Raw genomic sequence first — 26,425 nt, 5'->3', positions numbered from 1 at the left:
TTGAAAATTACCTCTCTACCTTTTTAAGTGCTTTATTTCAGTTAATATTTATCAGTAAAATCAATGAACTACCCTGGACCTGGCTTATGCCTTTAAAAATTATAATTAAGTCTTTACAGTAAGATCAAGTTATTTCATTATTGTTTCTTTCAATTGTGTCAAAAGAAAAATAGCAGTATTACCTTACGTATATTTTCATTTATCCCTCTCTGAGTAACTTAATGAAATGAAGACCAGTAGCTCAGGAAACCAGCTGCCAACTCCTTTTTGTTTAAACTAATGTCCTTAAAAAATTAGTAATTAAATACCAAGAACTGATTGCCTTCCTTCCTTCCTTCCTTCCTTCCTTCCTTCCTTCCTTCCTTCCTTCCTTTCTTTCTTTCTTTTTTTTTTATAAGAACCACTGTTTATCTATATCTGCATCCTCCAATATAAAATTATATTTTTGCAGTTATCCTTTAAGTTAGCCAAGGTAGATCCATGTCAAACAACATGGACTGTCTCTCTAAACAAACAAACAAACAAAACCAACTCTGAATTTATCTACTTTGTCTACCAGAACGGGTCCACACAACTGTATGCGCATCTGATTTGTATTTCACTCTTGGATTGGCTGAAATGAAGAACATAGTGAGCCTATCCAGAGAGATTTAAACTTTGTTTTTCATTTTTAAAGCATTTGTGTGTGTGTGTCTGTAGATAATATCCTTCAACGTAGAGGGCTTAGGTGACGAGTCCAATTGTTCCTCTAAGTTACAGTGAGATCTCTGAAGTGAAAGTACTAGGCATCTGGCTGTGTAGCCAGATTTCTGATATTCCATTCTACTTTCTAACTGCTGTTATTGATGCGCATTTAGACTGTCATGGAAAGAGTCCTGTTTTCCCTTCCTGGCGAGCACTATTTTGGTGATCATTCTATTTGTATTACATGCAGCTAGCAAGTGTATGTGAAACAGGGACTGGGATGGCTTAGATAAGCTTCCTGTAAGCTTACCTCACAAAATTTCTTCTTTTTCCCTTCTAAACAATCCAGAAAAATACTATGTTTAGTCTCAAGTCCTGGAATGCACTTTTTAATAAAAATTTAAAAATTATCTAGATTTTTAAATGAAAAATAAATATATACATATGACAAAAATTTTAATACTACAGAAGTGCCTGCAAACAATTGTCTGTGACCCTGGAGCCATCCCACTATGAGGCTTCAGAATCAATCATTGGTAATATTTCTAGAGAATCCTGTGAGAAATTTTCTAAGCCTAAAAGAGCAAGTATATATATTCACATGTATATACACATACATTTTTACTCCAGAGAATACTCCTCACACTCTTCTGCATTTAGTTGTGTTTTTAAATTACATCTTGGAACTCCTTCCATATATACATGTAAAGATCTACCTCATTTTCTATGAATGTATAATACACCACGGTATAAACAAAGAAGTATTTATTTACCAGGCCAACTACCAATTAATTTTTAAAGCATCTTTGGCAACTATAAGCAATGCTGCCTGCTTTGAATATGATGATGAGTTTATCTACAAGACATATTTCTGAAAGCAAAATTATTCCTGGACCAAAGAGAGTGCACACGTGTGTGTGTGTGTGTGTGTGTGTGTGTGTTTCCTTTGTTAAGTCTTACCAAATTTCCCTCCAAAGTTATTGTACTAAGACGCCTTTCACACGTATCATTTGAGAGTAGCACTGAGATGTTTGAAGTTCTCAAAATCGCATTAAGATATCATCTGTCTTTAACACCACCCTTCCTCCCTTCCTTCCTAAATTTATTCTTCCTGTGTGCTGACTCCAGGTTAAAATAATATACTTTGTACAAAGATCATACTTATAAATGATGAGAAAATTAGACAAATTTCATTCTTTGTTGGAAACAATGTTTAGATCACTCAAAATACTAACACAATAGTAGAGAATGAAGTTGGAAGGTAGAAAATTTTTAACTTCAAAAGTTGGGCAGCAATTTCAGGATTTCAGACCAGACTTAGTAAAACAATAGCAAGTGACAAGGACACTTGGAAACGACTCAGAATTAGCCTAATAATTCAGAAATAAGCGATTCATATATTTGTTTCCAAAAAGGGATTATTGTTGAAATTTCTGTCTTAAAGTCTTTTTAGTCTCCTGGAACATTCATTGCCTTTCTACTCCAGACTCCCGACTCCTTCCTTCCTCCCTCCCTTCATTCTCTAAGCATTCAGCAGCAGCATTGGGTGATACTGTTTTCTTTTATTAAGGAAACATATACATTAACCAAAAATACTGTCCAGCAAAATAAAATGACAGATATTTCTCATCATGTAATGGGAAGCCTACATATGGTGGAAAACACTACTGTAGAAGTAGCTCTAGGCTTAGGGGAAAAAAAGGAAGTTGCTTTAGAGACAGACTATCCATTTATGCTAAGTCATGCATGTGTTAGAAAAATAACTTCCCATCTCAATTTCAATCATGGCTTTTCTTTGACCCGACTACAATTCCATAGGAGTTAATTGGTTTAATTGGTCTTGTGGAGCACCACAACAAATGCCTGTTGAATACTAGCCTTTATGACTTGTGATTATCTCTTTGGTTCCAGCCGGTAATTGAGGGAAATTATTTTACAAAGATATTTTAGAAAATCATTTTACTTCTGACCCTCTCAGTATGACAATCTTGGCAGCGCCGATTATGTAATTGGGAGGTTAAAAGAAAGCCATCTGCTGGTAAAAAGAAATGTATTCCTTTCAGTCTCTTACCCCTGACCCTTTTAGGACATACAACTTCTGGCACGGCAAAGTATCAGCAAATAATATGGAAGTTAGAGAAAAGTTTCAGTAAGTACTTTATCTTAGCTGTATGAAAAGTAGGAGGCTTCTTAAATTTTAATTAAAGCAAGGTTTACATTTTCAGTGTAAAAAAAGCATTGTAGTTATTTTCAAATAATTTATTTGCCTTAAATGGTGATAGTGTTTGGAGAAAAGTTGTCTGTCTTATAAACATATTCTTCCTATGCATCCTGATTCTTCATAGCTGCAGTTTTTGTCTAATCATCTAATCTTAGCAGGATTTCTCAAAGTTGGCTCCAAGGAATTTGTAAGTGTCAAAAGTAAAATCTAAATCAAACAGATGAAGCAAAGGACTGGTTCTGTGGTCAAGAAAAGGCTGGGAAATGCTGAGGTGTTAAACAGATTTCTTTGCTCTTGGGTTCCTTACAACATATGACATTGTGGATGATTACTGTGAGGAGAACAGGGATATATAGTCTGCAAGTTTCCTCAAACTAATTTGACATAGAAATCTTGTATTGTGAAGTACTCACAGGTTAGAATGCAGTGGGACACAATGGGTTTTATCAAGTAGATTGTTTTTTAATTACACCAAGTGACATAAACTTTACAGTGTATGTGTGGAACAGATGGTGGAAGTCAATCTGAGAAGGATCTATAAACCAAACACGGCCGAGACACGGATTTCCTTAAATCGTCAGTGATTTCTAGATGAGGTATGAGGTAGATTAAAGGAAGTTATTGGGCCATCTTGTTACCAAATCACAAAATATTTTGAAAAATAAAGGTATCCTAGGCAGCCTTAAAAGTGAGGTAAAGAAGGTGTTTCTCTTTGGTAATTCCTTATTCTTCAAATGCTTGCCCCCACACTCTCTGTAACATGCATTCTGGAAATTTTGCTTACAGTTGTTTCTTTCATTTAAAGGTTAGTAAAATGCCTCAGGTGGAGGTAGCATATTAAACTTTATCATCTTTTAGAAGTTTAAGACATTTATTGGAATCTTTTTACTTGCTAAGAAAAAATAACTGTGCTAGAAATGAGACAAGTTAGTACCAAACAACAATAAAAAGAGAGGAAAGAAGTCAGTGGCAGACAGTGCAATATTCCTAGGTCCAGAACTTGGTTATTCCTGGAGATGGCAGGGCTAAGCAGAAAAAGGCTGGGATTTGGGTCAGTGGAAGAGGCTAAGCAATGAGAGGTCTGCAAGAGGATTCCATGTTGGAAGGGGTGAGAACTGAAAGAGAATATAGGAGGGCATCCGCGACCAAATTCTTGGGTGGAATTAGAAGCTGCGTAATTTTGTTTTTAATAGTAGATAGCCTAAGAGATTACTCTCAGGTTCTAGCAAGTAGTTATTTCTTGCTTTTCCATTATTCTACTTAAAAAAAAAATCTTTCATTGGGACATTGCTGAATGTACTAGGCAGTGGTTCTCAAAATGTGGTCTCCCAAACGGCAATATCAGCATCACCTGGGAATTTATTAGCAAATGTTCAGGTTCTAATCCAAAACTACAGAGTCTGATGTTTTGGGAGTAGGGCTCAACAATCTTTTTTTATTTTTCTTTTTCAGAGGATTCTAAACTTTGAAAACCACCCTAGCAGGGTATGATAAATGGCAGATTACATATGGGTAGTTCCTTTCTAAGTCAATGTGAAAATTTTAATGTGAAAATTAAAAATATTACACCATACATTGGCTCATTGATTCTAAACTTCTCACTGCATTTAGAATTATCTATAGGAATATCCTAAAATATTAATAGTTCAAATAATACTAGACTTTTTTTGCCTTGGACTTTAATCACTAGGTTTGTGAGCATGAGAAAGTTATCTGTAAAATGGAAATAGTATACTTCCTTTCCAAGTTGATTGTGAATGTTACAAAAAACAGATATAAAACACCTGGGACATTCTAGAAACTAGTGAGGGGTTTTGTTGTTGCAATTTGTATTATTAAATTATAACTATAATTACTACTATGATTATTATATGATAATTACTCACAGGTTAGCCTGTGAGTATGCAGATGATTAGGTGATGTGATCCATATTTTAAAAGAGCTGCTTCAAAATATCAACCTTCCACTCGTCATTGCATTAATCTAGCTTTATTTTGGCTAATACATTCTACTCAGTAAATATTTATAGAATAACCAAGAGAATCAATAAATCTATTAAAATGCAATTACCAAGGGTGGGAGTGGAGGAGAGGTGTCACGGTTTAGGCCTATATCCACCAGCATGTCAGTATGTGCTAGAAATGAGACAAGTTAGTACCCAACAACAATAAAAAGAGAGGAAAGAAGTCAGTGGCAGACAGTGCAATATTCCTAGGTCCAGAACTTGGTTAATCCTGGAGATGGCAGGGGTAAGCAGAAAAAGGGCTGGGATTTAGTTAAGACTTTATCAATGATTGATAGAAATGGGGTAAACGATGTATTCCCTGTAAGCAGCAGGAGTGGGTAGCAAAAGCAGGAAGAGTATTGCAAATGGAAGAACTTAGAAGAAGGAAAATATTTCTGATGGTGATGATGGGAATGTTCTCAAAATAATAGTGTCTGTTTTATGCTCTTGCTCGGTCTTGGCGTGGCAATTGAATTAAACAACAAAAATATGGTCTAAAAAAACCATTTTGTAACGTTACTTTTATTAGTTGGACTGATGTTTTTAGTGAATTGAATGTTTACTTGACTGAATTAGCTGGTTATTTTTGCATAACTTTAATATTTGGCACATAGCCCAGTCCTAGATAAATTTAAACTGTCTTAGCCTAATGGGCATTTGTTCTGCTTTTTTTCCCCCTCATCTCTTGGGAAGGAAAATAGGAAACATCCTTTGGTAACTTATTTAGTTCATATCCACTGTTCTTTCTTAGAAGATTATGTTCAGTTTATTGGTCACAATCTACATACTGGACATATTATACTTGGTTACTATATTTGACTTTATTAATCTAATTTTTCTAATAGTAAAACTCTGTAAAATTCATTGCATTATGGCAGAAACTAAAAATATAGCAAATATTTTAAAGATTCCTAAGAGCACTCACAAAATATACTTTTCAATTAGTGTACTTTTAGAATGTCACATTACTTACTTTTGATTTCTAAATGTATTTTAGTATTTAATATTTAGTAGACCAAAAGGCTTCTAAAATACTCTAAGGTTTTCTTTATTGATTTCTTTGTTGCAGATGACAAACTCTGAAGAAATACAGGTGTTTGGGAAACTGGTTTATCAGAAATTTAGATTTGTGCTTCCTATAGTTTTCATATAGTTGGCTCTTATACTAAAGGAGAAATGTCTAGAATGGAGACAGATGGGTGGTTGAAAGTTAAACTTTTGGTAGGATCCTGCTACTTTAGACGATGAGCAATTGTACCCAGTGGAGGGACTGGACTGTATGGGCAGTGTCACGATTGTGGTGCTTGAAGGTTCTTGGTGGTGGGGTCAGTTGTGACTGAAACCCCTTTACCTCTGCTTGCCAAGGGTATGTATTCCCTACATAAGACTACAACTGTCCAGAGGGTGCCTTTTTCTACTCCTCCCTATTCATTAGATGATCAGTTCTCTATATCCATGTTGACTGGACTATTTCTAACTCTTCTCTGTAATAATTAAAGACTAGGCATTCATCCAAAAATGAAGAGTTCCATAAAGCAAGTAACTACAGGACTTGCAAAAGTGATTCTTTGCTAAAGGAAGATCTTTGACAATGGGCATAAATTAGTTCTCTGGACAAATATGCTGTGTGACCACACTGATTAACTAGAACTTTCCAAAGACTTACTTCATGAGATTGTATACTTTACTTAAGAGGCTGACATTGTTCATATGCTTGTTTAAGATCCTGTTCTGGAATTACCTACAAAGCCAATGAATAACTACACCAAAGCATCTCATGGTATTTTGTAGTTATAACACATCACCCAGGTTGTGCATCCACTTTAGTCACGATTATGAATGGCTTTGGATGTTTTTTAAAAAATGAATCTATCCTTAAAGGACAAAGATATAATGACCATGAAGAATACTGGAAATACAGTGCCATAAGCCCAAAGGAAACTACAGAAGAGATTTCCAAGATTGTTTCTAAGCAACAAGGGCCCTGCCTCTCAAGGTGACTATTTTGACAAGGATTGGGGAAGGGAAGTATGATAACATTTACATAACTTTTCTGAGAGGCACCTTATCATAGTGTTTGTGTGTATGAACCTGGGAGCCAGACTAGCTTGGATGGAGTGGTGGATCTCCAACTGAACAAATATGTGACATTACAATTGCTTAATTTGGGAATACTGGAGAATTCCCATCTATAAAATGAGGATAATAATGGTAACTAACTGCTAGAGTTTTCGTGAAGGTTGTATGTGTTGACTCAAGTTTAGCCTAAAGTTGCCTCCTTACATATTTTAAATTTAGCCTAAAGGTTTCTCTATGCATAGTGAACTGTAACTTAAATGGAGGAGTAAACAGACTGTAACCCACTCGTGTGCCAACCACCGAGTTTTGGCCAATCAAAGGGGGCCAACTGTTCCAACGGTGTTCAAATAAGGCAAACGCTGAGCTATAATCATTACAACTATTTCTGTACCTCACTTTTGTTTTCTGTATGTCACTTTCCTTTTACTGCCTGTAAATCTTTTTCTACCATGTGGCTGTGCTGGAGTTTCTGTGCTTACTCTGGCTTGAAAGGCTGTCCAATTCATGAATTGTTCTTTGCTCAATTAAAGTTTTCAATTTAATTTGGCTAAGGTTTGTCTTTTAACATATGAATTCTTTTGTGAAAAACATTAGGCTAATGTCTGGCACATATAAACCACAAGTAAACATTAAATATTTATAATATGATGTGGTTATATAAATTTACATATACTTGTATACAATTTTAATCTTATTATTTATTATTTTCTCCATTTTATAGTTAAGTGTACACTATGCTTATTCTTGAGGAATTAATTACCTGGCATGAAGTTCAAACAAACGGTAAGCTGCTAGGACGAGAATAAAACTCAGCTACAGATGATCAGATTACTTCCTGTGTCAACTATGTAAAATATCTGAGACACATTTTGGTGCCCTTTAATAACCCTCATCTACTGGAACCAGCTTGACCCTTGATAGATACAGACTCAGTGAATCAGACCTAGAAATCTGATTTTAATAAAATTTGCCAAGAATCTGTTTCTGATTTTGCTACTGTCATTAGTGCTGTTCATCAAATATTTCTTATTTTCTGCTTCTGGCCCCATAGTAGAATTGTATTTTCCTGCCCACTTTGAAATTAGACACTGCTGTGTGATTTGCTTTGGTTAATGCAATAGACGAGAAAGTGACTCAAACCACTTCCAGGAGGGGCATTAGGAAGCAGTGTGTGATTCATCGTGCCCTTTACTCCTCCTGGAGACTGCAGAAGTACACTGTCAAGATGGACTCTCTATTCTCTGGACAAGTAATGGACTTGTAGCATGATTCAGAAATATTGCTTATTGTTTTAATCCACTGAGATATTAGGCTTCTTTTTAGTGTAGAATAACCTACTTGGTCCTGATTGATGCACATACTGACCAATCCAGAGCACTGAATAACCGTTCAGAAATACTAAAGCTCATTATAAAAAGTGGGAAGTGCTAAACTATGGTTGCATAGAGCTGAATACGCACCTTCTGTGCCCTTCGTTTGTCTGCTCGTTGATTCTGGTGGTAGATACGACTGAAGTTGGATACAATCACCGGAACGGGTAGAGCAATGACCAAGACCCCACTCAGCGAACAGATAGAACCAAAAATCTTCCCTGCTATGGTTTTTGGCACCATGTCACCATACCTGGGTTAAAGAAAAAAAATACATATATTGTTTTAAGTCACAGAAAGACATTTCTACCTGAAACTAAGAATTTTTTGCTTTAAGTCAAATTATTTTTTAGACATGTCTATTTCTACTTGGTAACTACAATATACATGGCTTCAGATGTTAATGTCAGAAATTATAAATATCTGAATATAAAAATTACCTTTCAACCTTGTAGAAAATGATTCTAACATTAAGGAATCTTTTTGATTGCAAAATATATTAAGTCAGATGATGTAATGATAGCTCTTCAATTTTTCCTTTATATGCTGTGACATAGTTCTTTACATTTATTTAATACTCAATAATTCTATGTTGAAATTTATAGTCTGGATAACACAATTTTCCACTTAGTTTTTTTTCAACATTTAGTTGGTTATGAAATTTAAGTAGAAAAAGTAGCACATCACATTCCTTTCACCAGATGTCATCATTTAAAAAATAAACTTTTCAAGGCCCCCATTAACCTTCACTTGTGAAATCTAATGGCCATTTCTCCATGAAAATCTAACTCAATCTCTCATTTGTAGCTTATTAGTTGACTATTCTCTCCTTGAAAGACTCCTTTTATTCTTGGCTTTAGTATTAGCAAATATTCTTATTCTCCCTTCTACCTCATTGACTACCACTTCTCCATCTTTTTTTCTGCCTCCTTTCCCCTGATCTGATTTCTAAACCTTAGAGTACTTTAGGTCTCCGTCTTCAGTCCTCTTATCTTCTCCATATAAACCCACTTCCTATGTGACTTTGTCCAATCTCATACCTTAAAACTATCTCCATGCAGCTGACGCTCTGACTTATATTGACAGCCATGATGTCTCTCCTGAAAACCAGATTCATATCTCGAGTGGTCTGGTCTGATTGTTTCTACCCCTGGATGCCTAAGAACCCATTAAAATTTAAATCAGACAAAATGGAACTCTTATTTCCCTAGCTTCCTCTGCCTCTCTCAAATCTTTTCCTCCCACAAGTCTGCCACCTATAATTAAACAGAACCACCACCATGCAGTTGTACATACCAAAACTGGAAGAGCCATCGCCCTAATTGCCAGTATCAACATTTCATCTCTTAGCTGGTCTTGTTGTCTCTGGGCAAACCAAATTGTATCCCATTCAAGCCTCTTTATGACAGTAAACCAAACCATGGTCATTTCTTGCCAGAGCCATAGATATAGCTTCTTACCTGACTCTCTTTTCTACATTTACCACTTTACAATTCATACCAACATAGCAGCCAGAATTTTGGTTTTAAAAATGGAGATTAGACAACTGCTATGTTGTTTAAACCCTGAAATGGGCTTGAAACTGAAATAAATCCAAACTCCTCAGTTTTGCCTCCAAGGGCCTACCTCATTTAGTTCCTGCCTATATTTTACACCACCTTTCACCAAGCTCACTGGCCTCTGGCCACACTGGCCATCTGGTCTTCTGTTTCGTGTGCAGCCCCCAGATGGTGATTATTCAGGGTGCCATTTAAATGTCTCCATCCAAGTGATTTTCTGGCCACCTAATTCACAATAGTCTTATTGTCTTCCCTAATCATTCTCTATAACATTTCCTCATTTGATTATCTTCAGAGTACTTATTAACAAGTAACATTTTCTTATTTATTGATCTATTTTTTCACTCCTCATCCACCCTACTGACATTAGAATGTAAACTTGCTAAAGTAGGAGCTGTTCTACTTTGTGTTTCATGAGCATAAGGCCAGCTCCTACTTGAATGAATACATTTTCTCTTCTTTACTGATGGAGACTGTCTAAGAGTGCACTCCTGGGGCAGGGGACAAGAAGGAGTTCTTTCCATCTTATTGTTACGGAAGTTACCCAGCTGTGTCTGAGCTCCAACTATTCCACGCTCATTCTGGGGATTTGGAGAGCTCAATGCTCAGAGGGTGTAATCCTGAGAGACAGGGCTCAAAGGAACTCACATACTAGAATCCATACTCAAGGGAGTTTAGGAGGACTTGGGGTTATATTGTATCTTGAGAGGTAGCCTAGGCAATAGTCAGTCTAACATTGTTTTGTGGGAAAACATATGTGTGTCAATATGGAGATGGAGAGGAATCGGCTGAAGAAAAACTTGAGAGAGACAGAAGGTGATACTATCTAGTGCCACATTTAGTGACCCTATTCTGAGCTCTAGTCCTTTGCATTGAAGACTCAGATACTCATTCCTGTTGGTGTTTGTAGGTGATCAGCAGTTGAGCTAATTTAACATAGCTAAAGTTCCCACAAGGCTTTGGCACCAGAATGACAGTATTAATTTATAGTACAAAAATAATAACCTAAGAACCAGAATGCTGTGTTCATATAAAACATGATCTCCTTCTATCTGGGAAGCTAAATTATAATCTAAAGGTTATGTTAGTGAAGAAACAGTGAAAACCAAAGGAATTTAGAAGATGATTTTTAAAAGTCTTGGGGAAATTCTTACTATAGAGATATGTCAGTGGGATTGGAAGGTCAACTCCTTCTTATACAATGCTGTGTACATGAGACAAATTATGTATCTGTCACAGTTCCCATTGAATGTCCAGCCATATTTGATACACAGTGTTTTTCCCCTTCACATTGATTATGCGGTAGGCCCCAGAGAAGGCACACACAGACACACACACACACGCATGTACGCGCACGCGCGCGTGCACACACACACACACACACACGGCTTTTAAAAAAGAGATTTGATTTTTAACAAAAACTTAATTATTTATTATGGCTAAAGAAGACAAATACTGAGTCCATGTAATTGAAGTAAGCCTTTTAAAATATCAATATATAAAATAGCTAAGTGAATCCATCATATACTTTCTCCTGCCCTTGAAAGATTTTTAAAAGTCATTATTTATTATTTAATTTTTATATTCTTGGTTCACTATGTCATAGGATAGGCAAGCTCAGAATAGTTGCAATTATTAGAGAAAATTACAAAAAGTAAGGAGATACACCAGTTGGTTGAAAGGCAGCAAATTCACAGTCTAGAAGGATCCATAAGGGAAAAGAGGTTTCAGATACATAAGAGAAGCTTCGTGTCATAAAGCTATGGTAATCTACATAAAATAAAATACTTATTTTTTAGCTCTACCGTCTTTGTTTTATAATCCAACATTCCTTCACAACTGAGAAAGCACAGGTGAGTATTTGCAAGGACTAAGCAGGACTGCAATGATTATGGTGAGAAGAGGAAGGGGGCACAAAGTGTTCATCAATGGGTACATCTTCTCTCACGTTTACACTCTTGGGTAGAGACACAGAGTTTCCTCTGGTCTCCAAGGCTCTGCTGTTGTGAGATGAAGCAGAGGAGACAGTAAGAGAGTACAAGGAAGTAGAACAGGCAGGGGTGCTAAGCCAGTCCAGGCTGTCCTGCAAATTCTCATGTAAGGACAGCCTGAGCCCTTGGCTGGTTCCCATGGAACACCAGCTGCCTGCTTCCTCATACTCCTTGGTACAATTTACATTACTCCTTCTATCCTTCTCCCTGCTCCATTTTACCAGTTTAAAGTTGACTGCTGTTGATATTTGTAATATTTTAAGCGTATCTCACTATTTGAATATGTTGGAGAAGAGCAAAAAATATAGTATGATTCATGTCTGTTTTTACATTACTCATCTTGTCTCTCTTCTCATTTAGGAGTGACCTGGAGAAATGAAAATGGGTAATGTTTATCTGCAAACTTGTATTTGAGCATAGAATCTGCTAGGGATGGGATATATCTCATTGGCAAAACCAGCTGCTTTTCTTTGTTTAACAAAATATCTTCTAACTAGTATTCAAACTCATAGCAAGAAGCAAAAACGCATTATATACCTCAGGAATCACATCTCTCTGAAATTCCGTGGAGGAAAGGCTTAGAATAGAAAGCTTATATTGCGAAGTGACACCGTGGTGAAATGATCATTGAAAGCTTAAGTGTTTCTAAAATACTGCCACTTTTTAATGATTATTTATATCCTAGGCAACTTGGTTTCCTGTTGGTACTTTATTACTTACATTCAATATAAAAAAATACATCTCATTTTTCCTGACTCCTTATTTGTAAATTTATGCTAAGCCCAGTAGGATTATTTATTTTGTTCTTTCTGTTTTTCTTCAAAATTTTATATTATGTATTCAGTCTTTGAAAAATCATTTCCCAAAAAAAGTTACACCGAAACATGACATATATGTGGGGTTTATGTTCATATATATATTTTTTCTGTATTTAATAAGATTGATTAAAAGACTATGAGGAGCCCCTAAAGTCTAATAAGATAAAGAATGAATTCACAGAAAAGTAAGAAGGAGGTCGGGTGGGATGGCTCACAGCTATAATCCCAGCACTTTGGGAGGCAGAGACTAGTGGATCATCTGAGGTCAGGAGTTCAAGACCAGCCGGACCAACATGGAGAACCCCTGTCTCTACTACAAATACAGAGTTAGCCAGGCGTGGTGGCACATGCCTGTAATCCTAGCTATTTGGGAGGCTGAGGCAGGAGAATTGCTTCAACCCAGGAGGCAGAGGTTGCAATGAGCCCAGATTGCGCCATTGCACACCAGCCTGGGTAACAAGAACGAGACTCCATCTCAAAATTAAAAAAAAAAAAAAAAAAAAAAAAAAGTTAGAAGGAAACAAGAGAATCTATCATGAGAGAATAACTATCAAATATTTTAGATAATACCGCAACTTGAACTTTGTTAATTGAAAGGAAACTTTTCTGCATACTACTCTTTCTTTTCTTCTTCTTTTTTTTTTTTTTGAGACGGAATCTCACTCTGTTGCCACGCTGGAGTGCAGTGGTGCCATCTCGGCTCACTGCAACCTCTGCCTCCTGGGTTCAAGCAATTCTCGTGCCTCAGCCTCCCGAGTAGCTGGGATTATAGGCACACGCCACCACACCCAGCTAATTCTTGCATTTTTAGTAGAGACAGGGTTTCACCGTGTTGGTCAGGATGGGCTCGATCTCCTGACTTTGTGATCTGTGATCCAAAGATCGGCCTCCCAAAGTGCTGGGATTACAAGTGTGAGCCACCATGCCTGGCCCCCCATACTCTTTCTACTCTCCCCCGCTTCTAAGTTTTCCTTCTTTTTCCTATATTTACTATGTCAGTAGAGCCACCAGTTTCCTTCTGCTCTTTTTTCACCCTGGACATCTGCCAGACCTCATGTTTACCGCTCCCTTTCCTCCTTATATCAGTTAAAAAGGTACAATGTGGAAGTGCGCTTTGCATAAAAATGTTAATTCTAAATTTGCATACTTCCCAAAAATACTGGCTAAAATTTTATATTTTGCCAAATATTGAAGATTATTTTGGATGGAAGACTAATTCCTCAGAAGAGATTTAATTTTTGGCTATTAAATATTTCAGTCTCAAATATTATCGAAAAGTTTCATGCAAAGTTCTTGAATTCTGGCATGCATTCTACTTAATGCTAAATCTGGTGAAATCTGATTAATTCAGGCAGACAATGCATCCATTCATCCATCTATCCATCTTCCTATTTATCAAGTAATATTGATAGATTGAAAACGTACATAATTTTAAAACATAATTCATAATAAACCAAATTTCATTGATATCTTACTACATTTTTCCCTGTTTAGTATTTCTTCAGAAGTTGCATGACTAGAGTGTGGCTGTATTTATATCTCAAATGGAGAAATATTTCCCTGAATTTTCTTACACCATCTTCAAACAGTACTGTTAGCTTCCTAGTCCTATTCACATAGTTTCTATTTTTTTCTCTTTTTATTTGATGGGTATAAATGTATGTTCATTTGATGGAGTACAAATGTTATATAACACAAATCTCCACAGCTAATGCACGACTTTCCACCTCTGAAAGTATGTCGCACACATACTAAAAGAGAAAACAAAGTCATGTAATTGATAAATAATCATGAAGACAGAAGATATCCTTGTACAACAGGAAGAAAATGCTGATTTTAAAATAAACCTTGATGCTTACTGTAACTCAATCTCTCACATTCTCTTTTTCATTTTTTACAAGGAAAAATTGTAAATTACTAGGTATAAGGAATAGAACGAATGAACAGGTCCTGTGCAGGTGCCCAGAAGTTCAGGAGCATTCTGTACATTGTGTAGGGCAGTTGCTGGTTCAAAAAACACTGCATTTCAACTACTACAATAATTAAAATAAACTCATATGGGACATGAATCAGTATTTGGAGTGTAAGTATTTGAAAAGCAGGTATCCTTTAAAAAGTTAGATGAAAGTAAGCCATGTATATAATGTACCGGTGAAAGCCGTTAGTTGATTATGTGTGTACATCTATGTGCATTTAAATTATTGATGTATCCCTTGAATTTTTCTCTTTGACCACAGTGTTAGTCTGAGAGGTCTAAGAAACAATTTATTCTCACCTGGAAACTGGATCACTTTGTAACTAGTAATTCTACCCCTTAGGGTGAGTATCTATGTTATTCATGGATTTTCTGCCATCAGCTTGATATTCTAGAAGGATCACAGTTTGATGGATGATTTTTATAGTAGCTGTAATGTTTGCAAATAGCAAATGACCTTTTTCTGAGTGTTGTTACATAACACCTGCTTGTGGTATTGAACTTGTTTGCCAGAGGGACTCTGGTATTACTTCACAATAGGCAGATTTCTCTTTGACATTTGAAAATCGATATTTGCCTAAAAAGTTGCCTTGATTTTGTCTCCACCTCTCTTGCCTGGAGAATCAATTCCTATACGATCTCACCTCTGCAGGAAAGCCCAAGAACATTTTTTTTTTGGATCACCTAATGTAATATAGTTGTTTAAAGTACTCTGTGTTATTTCCTGTTTCAGCCAAATTATGAGCTACTGTTCTTTTAACAGTGTATTTGAAACAATCTCTTTCCACTATTCAGAGCGTTAATAATCTTAATTAGCGCCCACTAAATCAAAGCGGAAACTAGAGGATTCCACACCCTAATTAGAGATTTTTACCTCGGAGTCTATGCACTTTTAAGGAATGCGTGGATAAATTCAAGGGAGTCAGGGAACTCCATGATACTATATGTTTTCATATGCGTTTTCGTGAAAAGTGTTTTCACAGCTATTATTAAATTATCCAAAGTGTTACAGCCCAAATAATGTTTAAAACTCTTAATTTGAATACTTAAGATACTTACGGGAATATCAATGTTAAATATTGTCAACATAAAGAGTCTGAACTCACAATGCACGAAGGAATTGCTGAAAAATATCAGCATTATTTTATAATTGCAGAAATACAAAATACCCACTAGGGGGCATAAAAACCTAAATGAAAGTTTGGAAACAAACCAGGTCTTTGCTGGTTTTCACAAGCTGAGAGCGAGAAAAGTATTTCCAGTAAATTGCCGGTACCGATTCCTTATCTTTGCCTGCACACATGCAATATTTAGGATATATTTTGGGCATCTTATTCCTCTGGAAATAATTGACCCGTACCCCACAAATTTCATACATTATCTATTTTCAAGTTATTTCCAAAAAGATGCAAAAATAATTCTGACAGCATTTTGTGTTTCTTTTACAAAGATAAGTAATTTTCTGTAATGCTAGATATCGCTAAGGCACAATTTTAAATAAGAAACCCTTAACTAGGACCCTTAGTGTGAAAATTACGTGAAATTAAAGGATTAAGTTTTGTGTATAGAAAAGAAAAAAATCAAGGAAAGAACTAAGATGATTTTAGCACATCTATTCAACATTCTCAACATTTATACACTAAACCCTTAACGTGAGATTTCAGCAGGGCTTACTGACTGCGTTCTTTAGCTGTGCTTTTTTTAAAAAAACAAATTCTTTCCTGTTTCCTATTTTTTTCCTCTTGCTTTTAGCCTATTATATGATTATGGGAAGGCTTTAAAGGTTATAAATGGAACATGTGATTTTGACCTAACATCCTAATGAAGTGTTTTTTTACCTAAATGAATGCCACAAGTAAAAGACTATATAGTCTCCTTTACAGAATATTTTATTTTCAAAGTATGCTTTTCAGAGCCATGCTTTGAACACTTTATTCTTCATTTTCTAAAATTATGATTTTTAAAGAAGTTATGAAAATAGATGTACAACTGATTACTGAGAGGTACACATTAAAAACAAACAAACAACCCACTAGGGACTGGCTTTCCCAGCTGTGGAACCACCGGAAATATTTTCCTCTGCTTTGAGTTCCTACTCTTTGTTGCCTGGAGCTATCCTTTCACTCTCACATATCTGTGAGTCTGGTCATGTCATTCTCCTGCATAAAAGTCTTCAGTGTCTCTCCATCACCTGCAGGAAAAAGCCAAGCTCCTTAGCATGATAACCACAGCTCTTTATGACTTGGCCACCTCATCCTCCACTGCTCACCCACATACACCCCATATTCTCACTGGAACAAATAACTTTCTATTACTGGAATGTACTATGTCTTTCCATTTCTGTATGTCTTGTAATACTGTTCTTTCCAGAATATTCCTCTTGGCACTCCTACTGCATAAATCCTTCGGGTAATTTCCAATTTACATTGATGAAGCTCAAATGTCAATTCTTATTTAAAAACTTCCTGACAATTTTATCTCTATCCAATAAGATTATCCACTCTCCCTTTGCTATGCCTTCAATGCTACTTGCAACTGAGAGAGTAGAATTAGATTTTTACAGGCTGATCTTCTCTTGCTAGATCATGAATTCGCTGAGGTCAAGGATCATGTCATTGTTTTAAACCCAGGTCTAGCACAGACCTTGTCCAGTGCTGAGCAAATAATTGGAAGTCAATAAATATTTATTGCTTAAATAAATCCTTCTGGGAAAGGTCTGATGGTAAACAATATATATGGCAGGGAGTAAGGGGAGATACAGGTCTCCTCCTCTTTTTTTCTGGACCAGATTTCTTATTTGTCCCCAGGTCCAACACCATGTCACCACCTCAATTTTTCTAAATTTCTCTCCAATACTTAGACAAAATGCCCAGCATAACCTGGTTCTACACTGTTTATACTTCCTGCTTTTTATACTCAGAGAAATCCATTTTTAACCTAGATGATTTAAAATGAAAATAGAAGTGGTGATATCTGCCACTTTTCCAGTTTCTACCTGTTTTCCATGGTCACATACTTAACAAACATGAACCTATAAATCTGGCAAGAATTTGTTGATTTTAATTTTAATTTTTTAAAAGAGATGAGGTCTCAGTATGTTGCCCAGACTGGAGTGCAGTGGCTGTTGACAGGTATAGTCATAGTGTACTACAGCCTAGAACTCCTGGACTCAAGGGAACCTTCAGCCTCAGCCTCCAGAGTAGCTGGGATGATAGGCATGCACCGCCATGCTCAGCTTGGCCATAATTTTAAAATACAAATAACTCCAACTTGGCAGATTTTGTCCTCTCAAATATTCAGCAATTTGAACAAATATAGACTCTGTTCTCTGAATCTCACCATCATCCTGTGAAATGGCTGAATTGTTCCATAACCATCTATTCTTCTCTTGGCTGCTACTAATCTTAGATAGTGAGCATTGGCAATTATCTGAAAATTCCATCATGTGGTAGTTATTTTTCTTAACAAGATCCTCTTGGCTAAACCTTGTGAGTATATTGAGGGAGACATGTTTGTCTTCCAATAGAAAAAAAAAAAAAATTAGTCCATCAGGTAAATCAAAGTCCCAATGAATGCCTGATCATTTTGGCTTTGGGCTGATGTCACCAGCTTCCCTAAGATGCATGTTTTGGTTCTCCATCCCAAGAGGTTTCATCTTCAACACTCTCAGGGCTGCTTTCACTCCGGGGACTTTCTTCAGTTACCTGCGGCTGTTGCTTCCATCTCTTCCTGTCCTTTGAAAGGTAACTCTGTTGGATGAAACTCCCCATGGTGCATGGTTCCAGTCACTGCTGCTGCCCTGCAGGCTGTCACCCAAGGAGCCAAATCCCTTGCACAGAGATAAATCCCCACTTTGACAGGGCCGTTGATAAGCTTGTTTTCTTATAACCAGCCACCACTCTCACTTGCTGACACCCCTGAAACTGTTCATTGCTTACAATCTATTCAAAGACTCCTAAGTGCCTTTGCCAGGGGAAGACAGAGAAGCTGGTCCCCAGGAGTATGCCTGCAGTACGAGTCTTAGGGGAGAATGTCAGGCAGCCTTAAAGCAAGAAGTGCAGCTATTTAATTTGATTTTTTTCCCCATCTGAGTCTACACAGCCTAAAATCCATTAGATATTAGAGGTCTCATGGCATTTTTAAGTTGTATTTACCTATTTTATTTTTGACTGTGCTTTTAAAATTACCTGTGGATTATCCAGTAATGACCTAATACATACCTTATTTCTAATTCTGCCCAAGAAGACCTGATAATTTTGCCACCTGTTATCTACTCCTTAAGTGTTACAGAAAAGAATGCACAAAATTCTAAATACCTGGGAGATAAGACTTGACCTCTTTATTGGGGCAGAGAATTAGGCTCCTTTTTGGTAGCAGCGGTGTCCAACTGAGATGATGGTACCGTGAGTACAAGTTGTGTCCCTCCTGGTGGGTCTGGCCATACCCATATTATTCCTGTTCCCAAATACTTGTCATGATCTAATGGCTGTTCTATGAAAGTCCTGGTGTTCTCACTCAACTGACCACTCCAGGTAGGGCCTGGGCTCCTCCTGTCCTGTGTTGGAAGCACAGGACCAGTTTTGAGTTTACCACCATAGGGCCATTTCTTACCATTCATACAGCCAGGTCATGGGCTTGCCTTGTGTATTAGTATGTTTTCATGCTGCTAATAAAAACATACCTAAGACTGGACAATTTATAAAGGAAGGAGGTTTAATTGACTCACAGTTCTACCTGGCTAGAGAGGTCTCACAATCATGGAGGAAGATGAAGCAAGAGCAAAGGGACGTCTTACATGGCAGCTGGCAAAGGCAGAGTGAGGGCCAAGTGAAAGGGGAAACCCCTTATAAAATCGTCAGTTGTCTAGAGACTTATTCACTACCATGAGAACAGTATGGAGGAAACTGACCCCATGATTCAATTCTCTCCTACTGGGTCCCTCCCACAGCATGTGGGAATTATGGGAGCTACAATTCAAGATGAGACTTGGGTGGGGACATAGCCAAACCATATCATCTTGTCTCTTCTTTATGTGTGCACCTCTCTGCTTAGTCACTAACCAGGGACTTCTTCTCTGCTAAGATTCCAAAGTTCTTTAAGTATAAATAATTTAATATGATGATGCTTCCTGTAAATAGTCACAGCTGTTTAAATATAAAAGGAAATGAGATAAGAGAAAATGTGATTTAACCTCCCAAAGACAGCCAGGCACTTCCACTAAAATTCTAGTGTTCAATTTAAGCTAGAAAGTTTCTATATCCTTAAACAAACTTTGTTTTTGATGAGAATCCGGGAACTTAGGCTTACATTAGATATGTTTTAGAAGAAAGATTCTATTCCAATCAATGTGAGACAAACTTATCTCCTAAAATTAAATGAGTAAAATTTATGGATTTGTGTTTGGATTATTTTGCCTCTTCTAAGGAGATTAAAGCACCGATTGAATGGTCATTCTTCTTATTAACTATACAAACTAAGGCATATCCAGAAAAAATATATACATGAAAAGGATCTTAAAAAATCCATGACTCTACCTCTATAGTTCTACTTCGTCGGAATTCTGTATGAATATGCTCTGTGGTTATATTCTTACTCTATCTAGTTAAGAAGAATCAACAACACAAAACAAAAAGATGACCCAAAAAGTACACCTGCTTAAACATAAACCAACAGAAAAGAACTTTCCATAAAAATTATTTCCATCAGGTTTCATTTTAAGGAGAAAGAGGAAACAAATTTTGTGAAAATATGTTGATACTAGAAAACATTTTTTAAAATGCAGCATATATCCCACATTTTAAGTACATTAAATGCATACTTTCTTACATCTCTTTGTATGCTCCTCTCTACACTTAATTTTCTGGAAATGAGGTTGGATTGTGAACAGAGTACCTTACTTTTAAAATAGTATTGCTCATATTCAGGGTCTAAGCAGACAAATAAAAATCACATCAAGTGTTTACAATAGAATGGACTAAGTGAAGAAAACTCTCATCACATAAGATAACCCAGGAATTAGCAACAGCAGGAAGCCGCCATCAGCAAGAGGCTGCAGGGCAAAGGGAGGAGGAAGTTTTTCAGTTTTAGGGCAGAGTGTCATGGTGGCTGGAACTTTTTTTCAAAGACTGCATTGAAACAGTCTTTCAATGCAGAAAATACTAGATCCACAAAGTAGTGTGAGCAACTGCCTTAGAAGATGCAAAGAAAGAGGAGAAATACACTGGCTCCTTCCCCAGCCCCTCTCCAATCTCCTGCCAGTGCTTTCCACTGGCACAACTGGCAGGAAACCAGATGACCAGCCAGCTTGGAAGATGCAGCCTGCTGGCATCTGGATCGCTAGTAAGAGGCGTAACCAAACAGGAACCCAGGGCTTTTTCACCTAAAGCTGTGCTCTGCTCACCTTACCACAGCTCACTACAAAGATCCACCCTGGTTCCAAAACATTATGGACCAGATGCAGAGCAGTTATATTGTTATTTGTCTCCAGCCCCGCTCCCTCCCAAAAGCAGAAAATTGCATTTTATCCAGATTGGAAACACAGTAGTGAGACTGATGGGAAGCAGTTTCCTGTGTCATGTCACTCTGTGTTTTGAATGATCATGAGCAAATCAGACTTACTATGTTAAAAACTAAGGGTAAGATGGACCTTCTTCTAGGGTAGGCTTGAAGCTTTTTAGTTTCTGTCAAAGTTGTGCATTTCAATCCACTGAAAATGGAGAACAAACTAAAGAACCAAAGTATCTGTTTTGACAGAGTGAGAAAAAAAAGTGTTAAACGAGGGAACATTATAAAGATGTAAATTAGATCTGATTATTGTAAAATGTTCTACTTGTATGAAATGGGCACAATGTGTAATGAAAGCTGGTCCCTGGGGCTTCCAAGCCTCATGGTGACTAAGTGTTGGCAAGAAGCTCTTAATTAGAATAAACCATTTCAGAGTTAAATCCTTCAACAGATCTCTGAAAATGCCATCAGTAATAAATTAAAGCCATATTTTAAGGGCAGGTGAATAAATGTAAAACCAAGTTGCCTTTAAAAATGAATACAATTCCAAGTTCAATTGCTCATGAGTCTTTTTTGTTGCAGGAGTATTTGTTTTGCTTGTGGTTTTATTTTTTTTATTTTTTATTTTTTATCATGCTAATGAAAGTCTATAGCTAAACATGTCACAGCCTGGCTGTTAGTTATAAATTTAAATAAAGAAAAATATTCTTGTGTTTAAAGGAGATTATAAGATTACAGATGAGAGTTTTGGCAATAAAATGGAAATGTACAATGTGTGCTTTAAATTAAATACAAGAAAGAACATAGTGATTCCATTATAGGTGTCATTATGTGAATAGCTAGACTACTCTTAGAGAATTTGTTTGACAACTTGATGTTTCTACCACTAATAAGGGGTTATGATAATAATTTATTTGTAGTTGTAAAAGCCTATTAGGGTTTTCACTACTTCACTAACCTCTGAGAGCAGTTACTACATGATCAATGGTGGTTGATTTTCATTATGAGAAAACAAAGCTAAAACTTGAAACATCAGAAGCACATTCCCTGAAACATTTGGTAGTAGTTTTATAAATACAAATACAATTGTTTGGTTAGATAAGAACACTTAAATTCGTGAACTTCCACATATAAAAGTGAAAAATAAGTTAAAGCAAATGGTAAAAGCTAAAAGCAAATAATCCTCTCAAATATATTTTTCTTTCTTCTTTCTCCCTCCCTTCTTTCCTCCCTCAAAACTGTATCTAGTTTCTATAGTGAGTTGGAAACTTTGATGCTGATCACAAATTGAACACTTGGTTCAATGTATTGAACCACCCCAAAAGGATCTTCCAGTGAAGGAAAGAAGTTAGAGTAATAAACAAATAACTGAACTCTCATTATCTCAGCTTTCTAAATATTTTGATGTATTTTGTTCCACTTTCCAGACAACCAAGGCTATTGTTTACATTCCCTGCTCTATGGGATCTAACTCCTCCTGAAAACAATTGTTAATTATCTCATTTACGTCTCTGCTATTCACCCTAAAGAGGAATGCCCCAATGGCTTACTCTCTTCAGGCCTAAGTGAATCTCTTTCTCGTCTCGATTGTTTCTAAATTATTTTTTTAAGTGTTGTAAATAATGTGATTAGAGTGCCTGCGCTATTCCTAATATGCCCATTTAGAGCACTCTTTTTGTAAAAGGCAAGCAAGCTGGCAAACATTTTAGGCTTTGCAGAACGGCACTGCCTCTGTCACAACTACTCGACTTTACTTTTGTAATGCAAAAACAAGCCTAGATAATCCACAAATGAACAAGAGTCACTGTAATCCAATCAAACCTTATGGAGGGACACTGAAATTTGATTTTTAGACTAATTTTGCATGTCAAGAAATATGATATTTCCTAACCATTTAAATATGCAAACCCTCTTCTATGCCCGTAAGCAGTACCAAAACAGGAGATGGGCCACATTTGACCTGTGGGCCGTACGTAGTTGGCCAAACTCTGACTTCGAAGGAACAATCATTGTGTAATTAACTCACTTTGGAAAGGTTAAGTGTTGTGCTGTTTCTTCTAGAAGACTTTGAAGCCACTCAACAAAACATTGATGTTGTAAAATGTATTTCTTCAAACATTTCATGCTTCTCGACTTTAGGAAATACATCTTTGGAGGAAGTGAAAAGAGGCACCTCTGACTCTTAGCGCATCTGCCTCTTTCCTATCACTGCCCCTCTCCACCATTACTGGATGCCTTCCATTAACAGGTGGACAGAAGATGAAAGGGAGAATGAGCTGACTGCCCTGGTTGCTGTCTACCACTTATGTAATATTGGTGCAGGGGGGAGAAGGGAGAAGGTATTATGCTCCAAACACTGTGCTAAGTGTGGAAAGGCACAAATTAACGGCAGCAGTCATTGCTGTTAGTGACCTGTAGGAGAGAGACAAACAAAATAACATTTGAGAGTAATAACCGTAATAATAGAAATGATGGTAGGATTCCTTGGGAATTGAGTGTACTTGTGAAATACTTCCATAAGGAGGCAAGATTTGAACTGAATCTAGAGGAACAAAAAGAAGTTAGCCAAGCAGTAAATAGAAGAGATGTGGTTTTTTAAGAGGTGTCCAGGCAGCTCCTAGCTGCAGGAGAATCTTACAAGTAGGTGGAGTAAGTTGCTGTCTATGACGATACTGAGATGGTTTGCTTTCAACTCCATGTCTCAAATGCCTACCTGTATTACATAAATTCCACAGAGACTAATTCTGCCTAAGAATTCTTGTCTTTGTTAAAGTCACAGTAGTTCTCTCTTATCTACTGTTTTGCTTTCCATAATTCCAGCTACTCAGTGTCAACTGTGGTTCAAAAACATTGAATGGAAAATTCCAGAAGTAAACAATTCATAAGTTTTAAAGGATGTGCACTTTTAAATAGAATGATGAAATGTCACTCTGCCTTACTTGTTCTGCCTGAATAATGAATTAACCTTCTATCCTGTGTATCCACACTATATACTCTACCTACCCAATAGTCATCGACATTGTCTGCTCCTGACATCAAACCATTGACATCGTCATGGTTCCATGATCCAGGATCACTCGAAGCATTTGATCCTCCTTCTGATGATTGCTAGAAGGTCAATAGTAGCCTAATGCTAAGTCACAATGCCTGTGTTAGTCACCTCATTTCATCTCATGATGTAGGCATTTTATCATCTCACATCATCGCTTGAGGAAGAAAAGTAGAGTATAATGAGATATTACGAGGGAGAAAACCCATGTTTGCTACAACATATAGTTATAATTTTTCTATTTCATTATTAATTATTGTTACTAATCTTTTACTGTGTCCAACTTATAAATTAAACTTTATCATATATATATACACACATATATATATATATAGAAAGAAACAGAATATATTGAGTTCAGTACCATCCTTGGATTGAGGCATCCACTGGAGATCTTGGAGCATATCTCCCTCAGATAGTGGGGGACTGCTGTATTCCTGAGAATTGTAGCACATTAAGACTTTGAATTCATACAGGCATCTCTTTGGGATTAAATATGTATATCAAATTATTTCTTGAAGACAGGTTTTCATTGGGAGAGACTGAAGAGTAGTCACATTTAGAGAAGGGAAAAGGGCCTAGAAATGAAGACTGTGGCACTGAAATCCAAACTTAGGCTATTGAAAAGTTTTAGCCAGGGCTGGTTATGCCTAGAAAAAGCTTTTATTTTTCCTCTTCGTGAACTGATTTTTTAAAAGGGGCATTTGTTTGTCTAGCAAGAGTGAAAGGAGCCAGCCATTATGCCTTAGAGACCCTGTATTGATCTTAGCAGACAAACCACTAAATAGGACTTGACTGCTACACAATGGAGGATTAATTCTCCTTTCCGCACAAGCCTACAGTGGGCATGTCAATATGCATTTATGAAACCTCCCTCTGTGTGGAGAAGAGAGCAAAGAACCTAATAAACAGATTAATGTAGGAAAGTCATAAGTGCCAATTTTTTCCTTAAATTAAACTCTATGAAGTAAAATCAGAAACAGCAATTTTTATATAACTTTCTAATTTTTTTCATTTTTTGGATTTACTGCTTATACATAGTATATTGCTAATTATTTTATAGTTTAGAAGGAATAAAATGTGGAAAAAAAGTTTTTCCTTTACCTTAGTGAGGCTTTCTTATTGAAACATGCCAAAAGATTATGGAAGATTTGACACAAGAGTGAAGCTAGGTAATTATGAACTCTTGCTCGCCTAGAAATATGATAATCTTAAGTGGAATTTGGCTTAGCCTTACTGAGTGGAAAAGTAAAAATGTTCTCTTAGCTAATTATTTTGTCTGAGTGAACCTGAACAAAACTTTCACATTAAAAAAAGAAGTAATTGTCTTTTTAACTTGATTGTTTAGGTAGTGATACAAGTTAAACTCCCTTGTTTGTAATTAATGAAACAAGTCAAACAAGTCTACAGGTGGTTCTCAGGAAAGAGTAGAGAACTCACATGGGAAGCTGCATGTTGCCTTTAATATCAAGCCAGAAAATATTTTGAGTCCTATAAAGTGTTTTCACTCTATACCTACTAAAACATAATGCCATTAATTAAAAAGGATGTAGAACTGTGGTGATGTGTTAACTTTAAGATCTTTATCTTTCTCCTGATATGTGTGATGTACTATTCAGTAGTGGGATGGCTAGGTTGAATAACTTCTCAATTTTTTTGCTCAAAAACCAACATAACTTTGCAATAACAGTAATTCTAGGGGCCTAACATAATGACTTTGAAAATAAATGTAATGTTTTGTTTTAGCTGTGTTTGTGCCTTTACATACGGAACATCCACCCTTCACATGTAATATCTTCTGAGAGTAGGAGCATCTCATTATCATGGAGTAATGGATGCAGATAAGAAGAACATGCAGAAGTTGTTATTAACATGAAGTAAACAGGTTAGTGTAGCAATATTTCCTATTCTTTGGTAGACTGAATATTTAAAGCCTAAGTAGTATTAGAAGGGCAGTACTACCCTTGATCAATGACTTACCTTACGTGGTTACACAACTATAATATATTTTTTCCAGAATTAATCTTAACATTTCTAAAAAGAAAAACAAAAATCTTGGGGATGACAGAAACAGTCTTACTATAAAAACCGTGCCAAATCCTTGCCATGTGCAAGCAGAAAGATGTGAGTCATCCAAAGTAACTGCCTTTACCAGCCAAGAGTCTCTTTA

At 36.5% G+C, this 26,425-nt stretch overlaps 1 protein-coding gene across 1 annotated transcript in view; it reads right to left on the bottom strand.

Annotated features, from left to right (window-relative positions):
• The window catches only part of KCND2 (potassium voltage-gated channel subfamily D member 2), a 483,252-nt gene that overhangs the window by 8,657 nt on the left and 448,170 nt on the right, over positions 1-26,425 (bottom strand). Inside the window, exon 2 of the mRNA XM_007982706.3 lies at positions 8,450-8,612. Within this exon, the coding sequence (XP_007980897.1) occupies positions 8,450-8,612 (163 nt within the window). The remainder of the gene's footprint in view (positions 1-8,449; positions 8,613-26,425) is intronic.

This window comes from Chlorocebus sabaeus, chromosome 21 (genome assembly GCF_047675955.1).
Source record: "Chlorocebus sabaeus isolate Y175 chromosome 21, mChlSab1.0.hap1, whole genome shotgun sequence".
Taxonomy (NCBI): domain Eukaryota; kingdom Metazoa; phylum Chordata; class Mammalia; order Primates; family Cercopithecidae; genus Chlorocebus; species Chlorocebus sabaeus.
The sequence above is the reverse complement of the archived record's forward strand: the minus strand, read 5'-3'. Positions and strand labels throughout refer to the sequence as shown.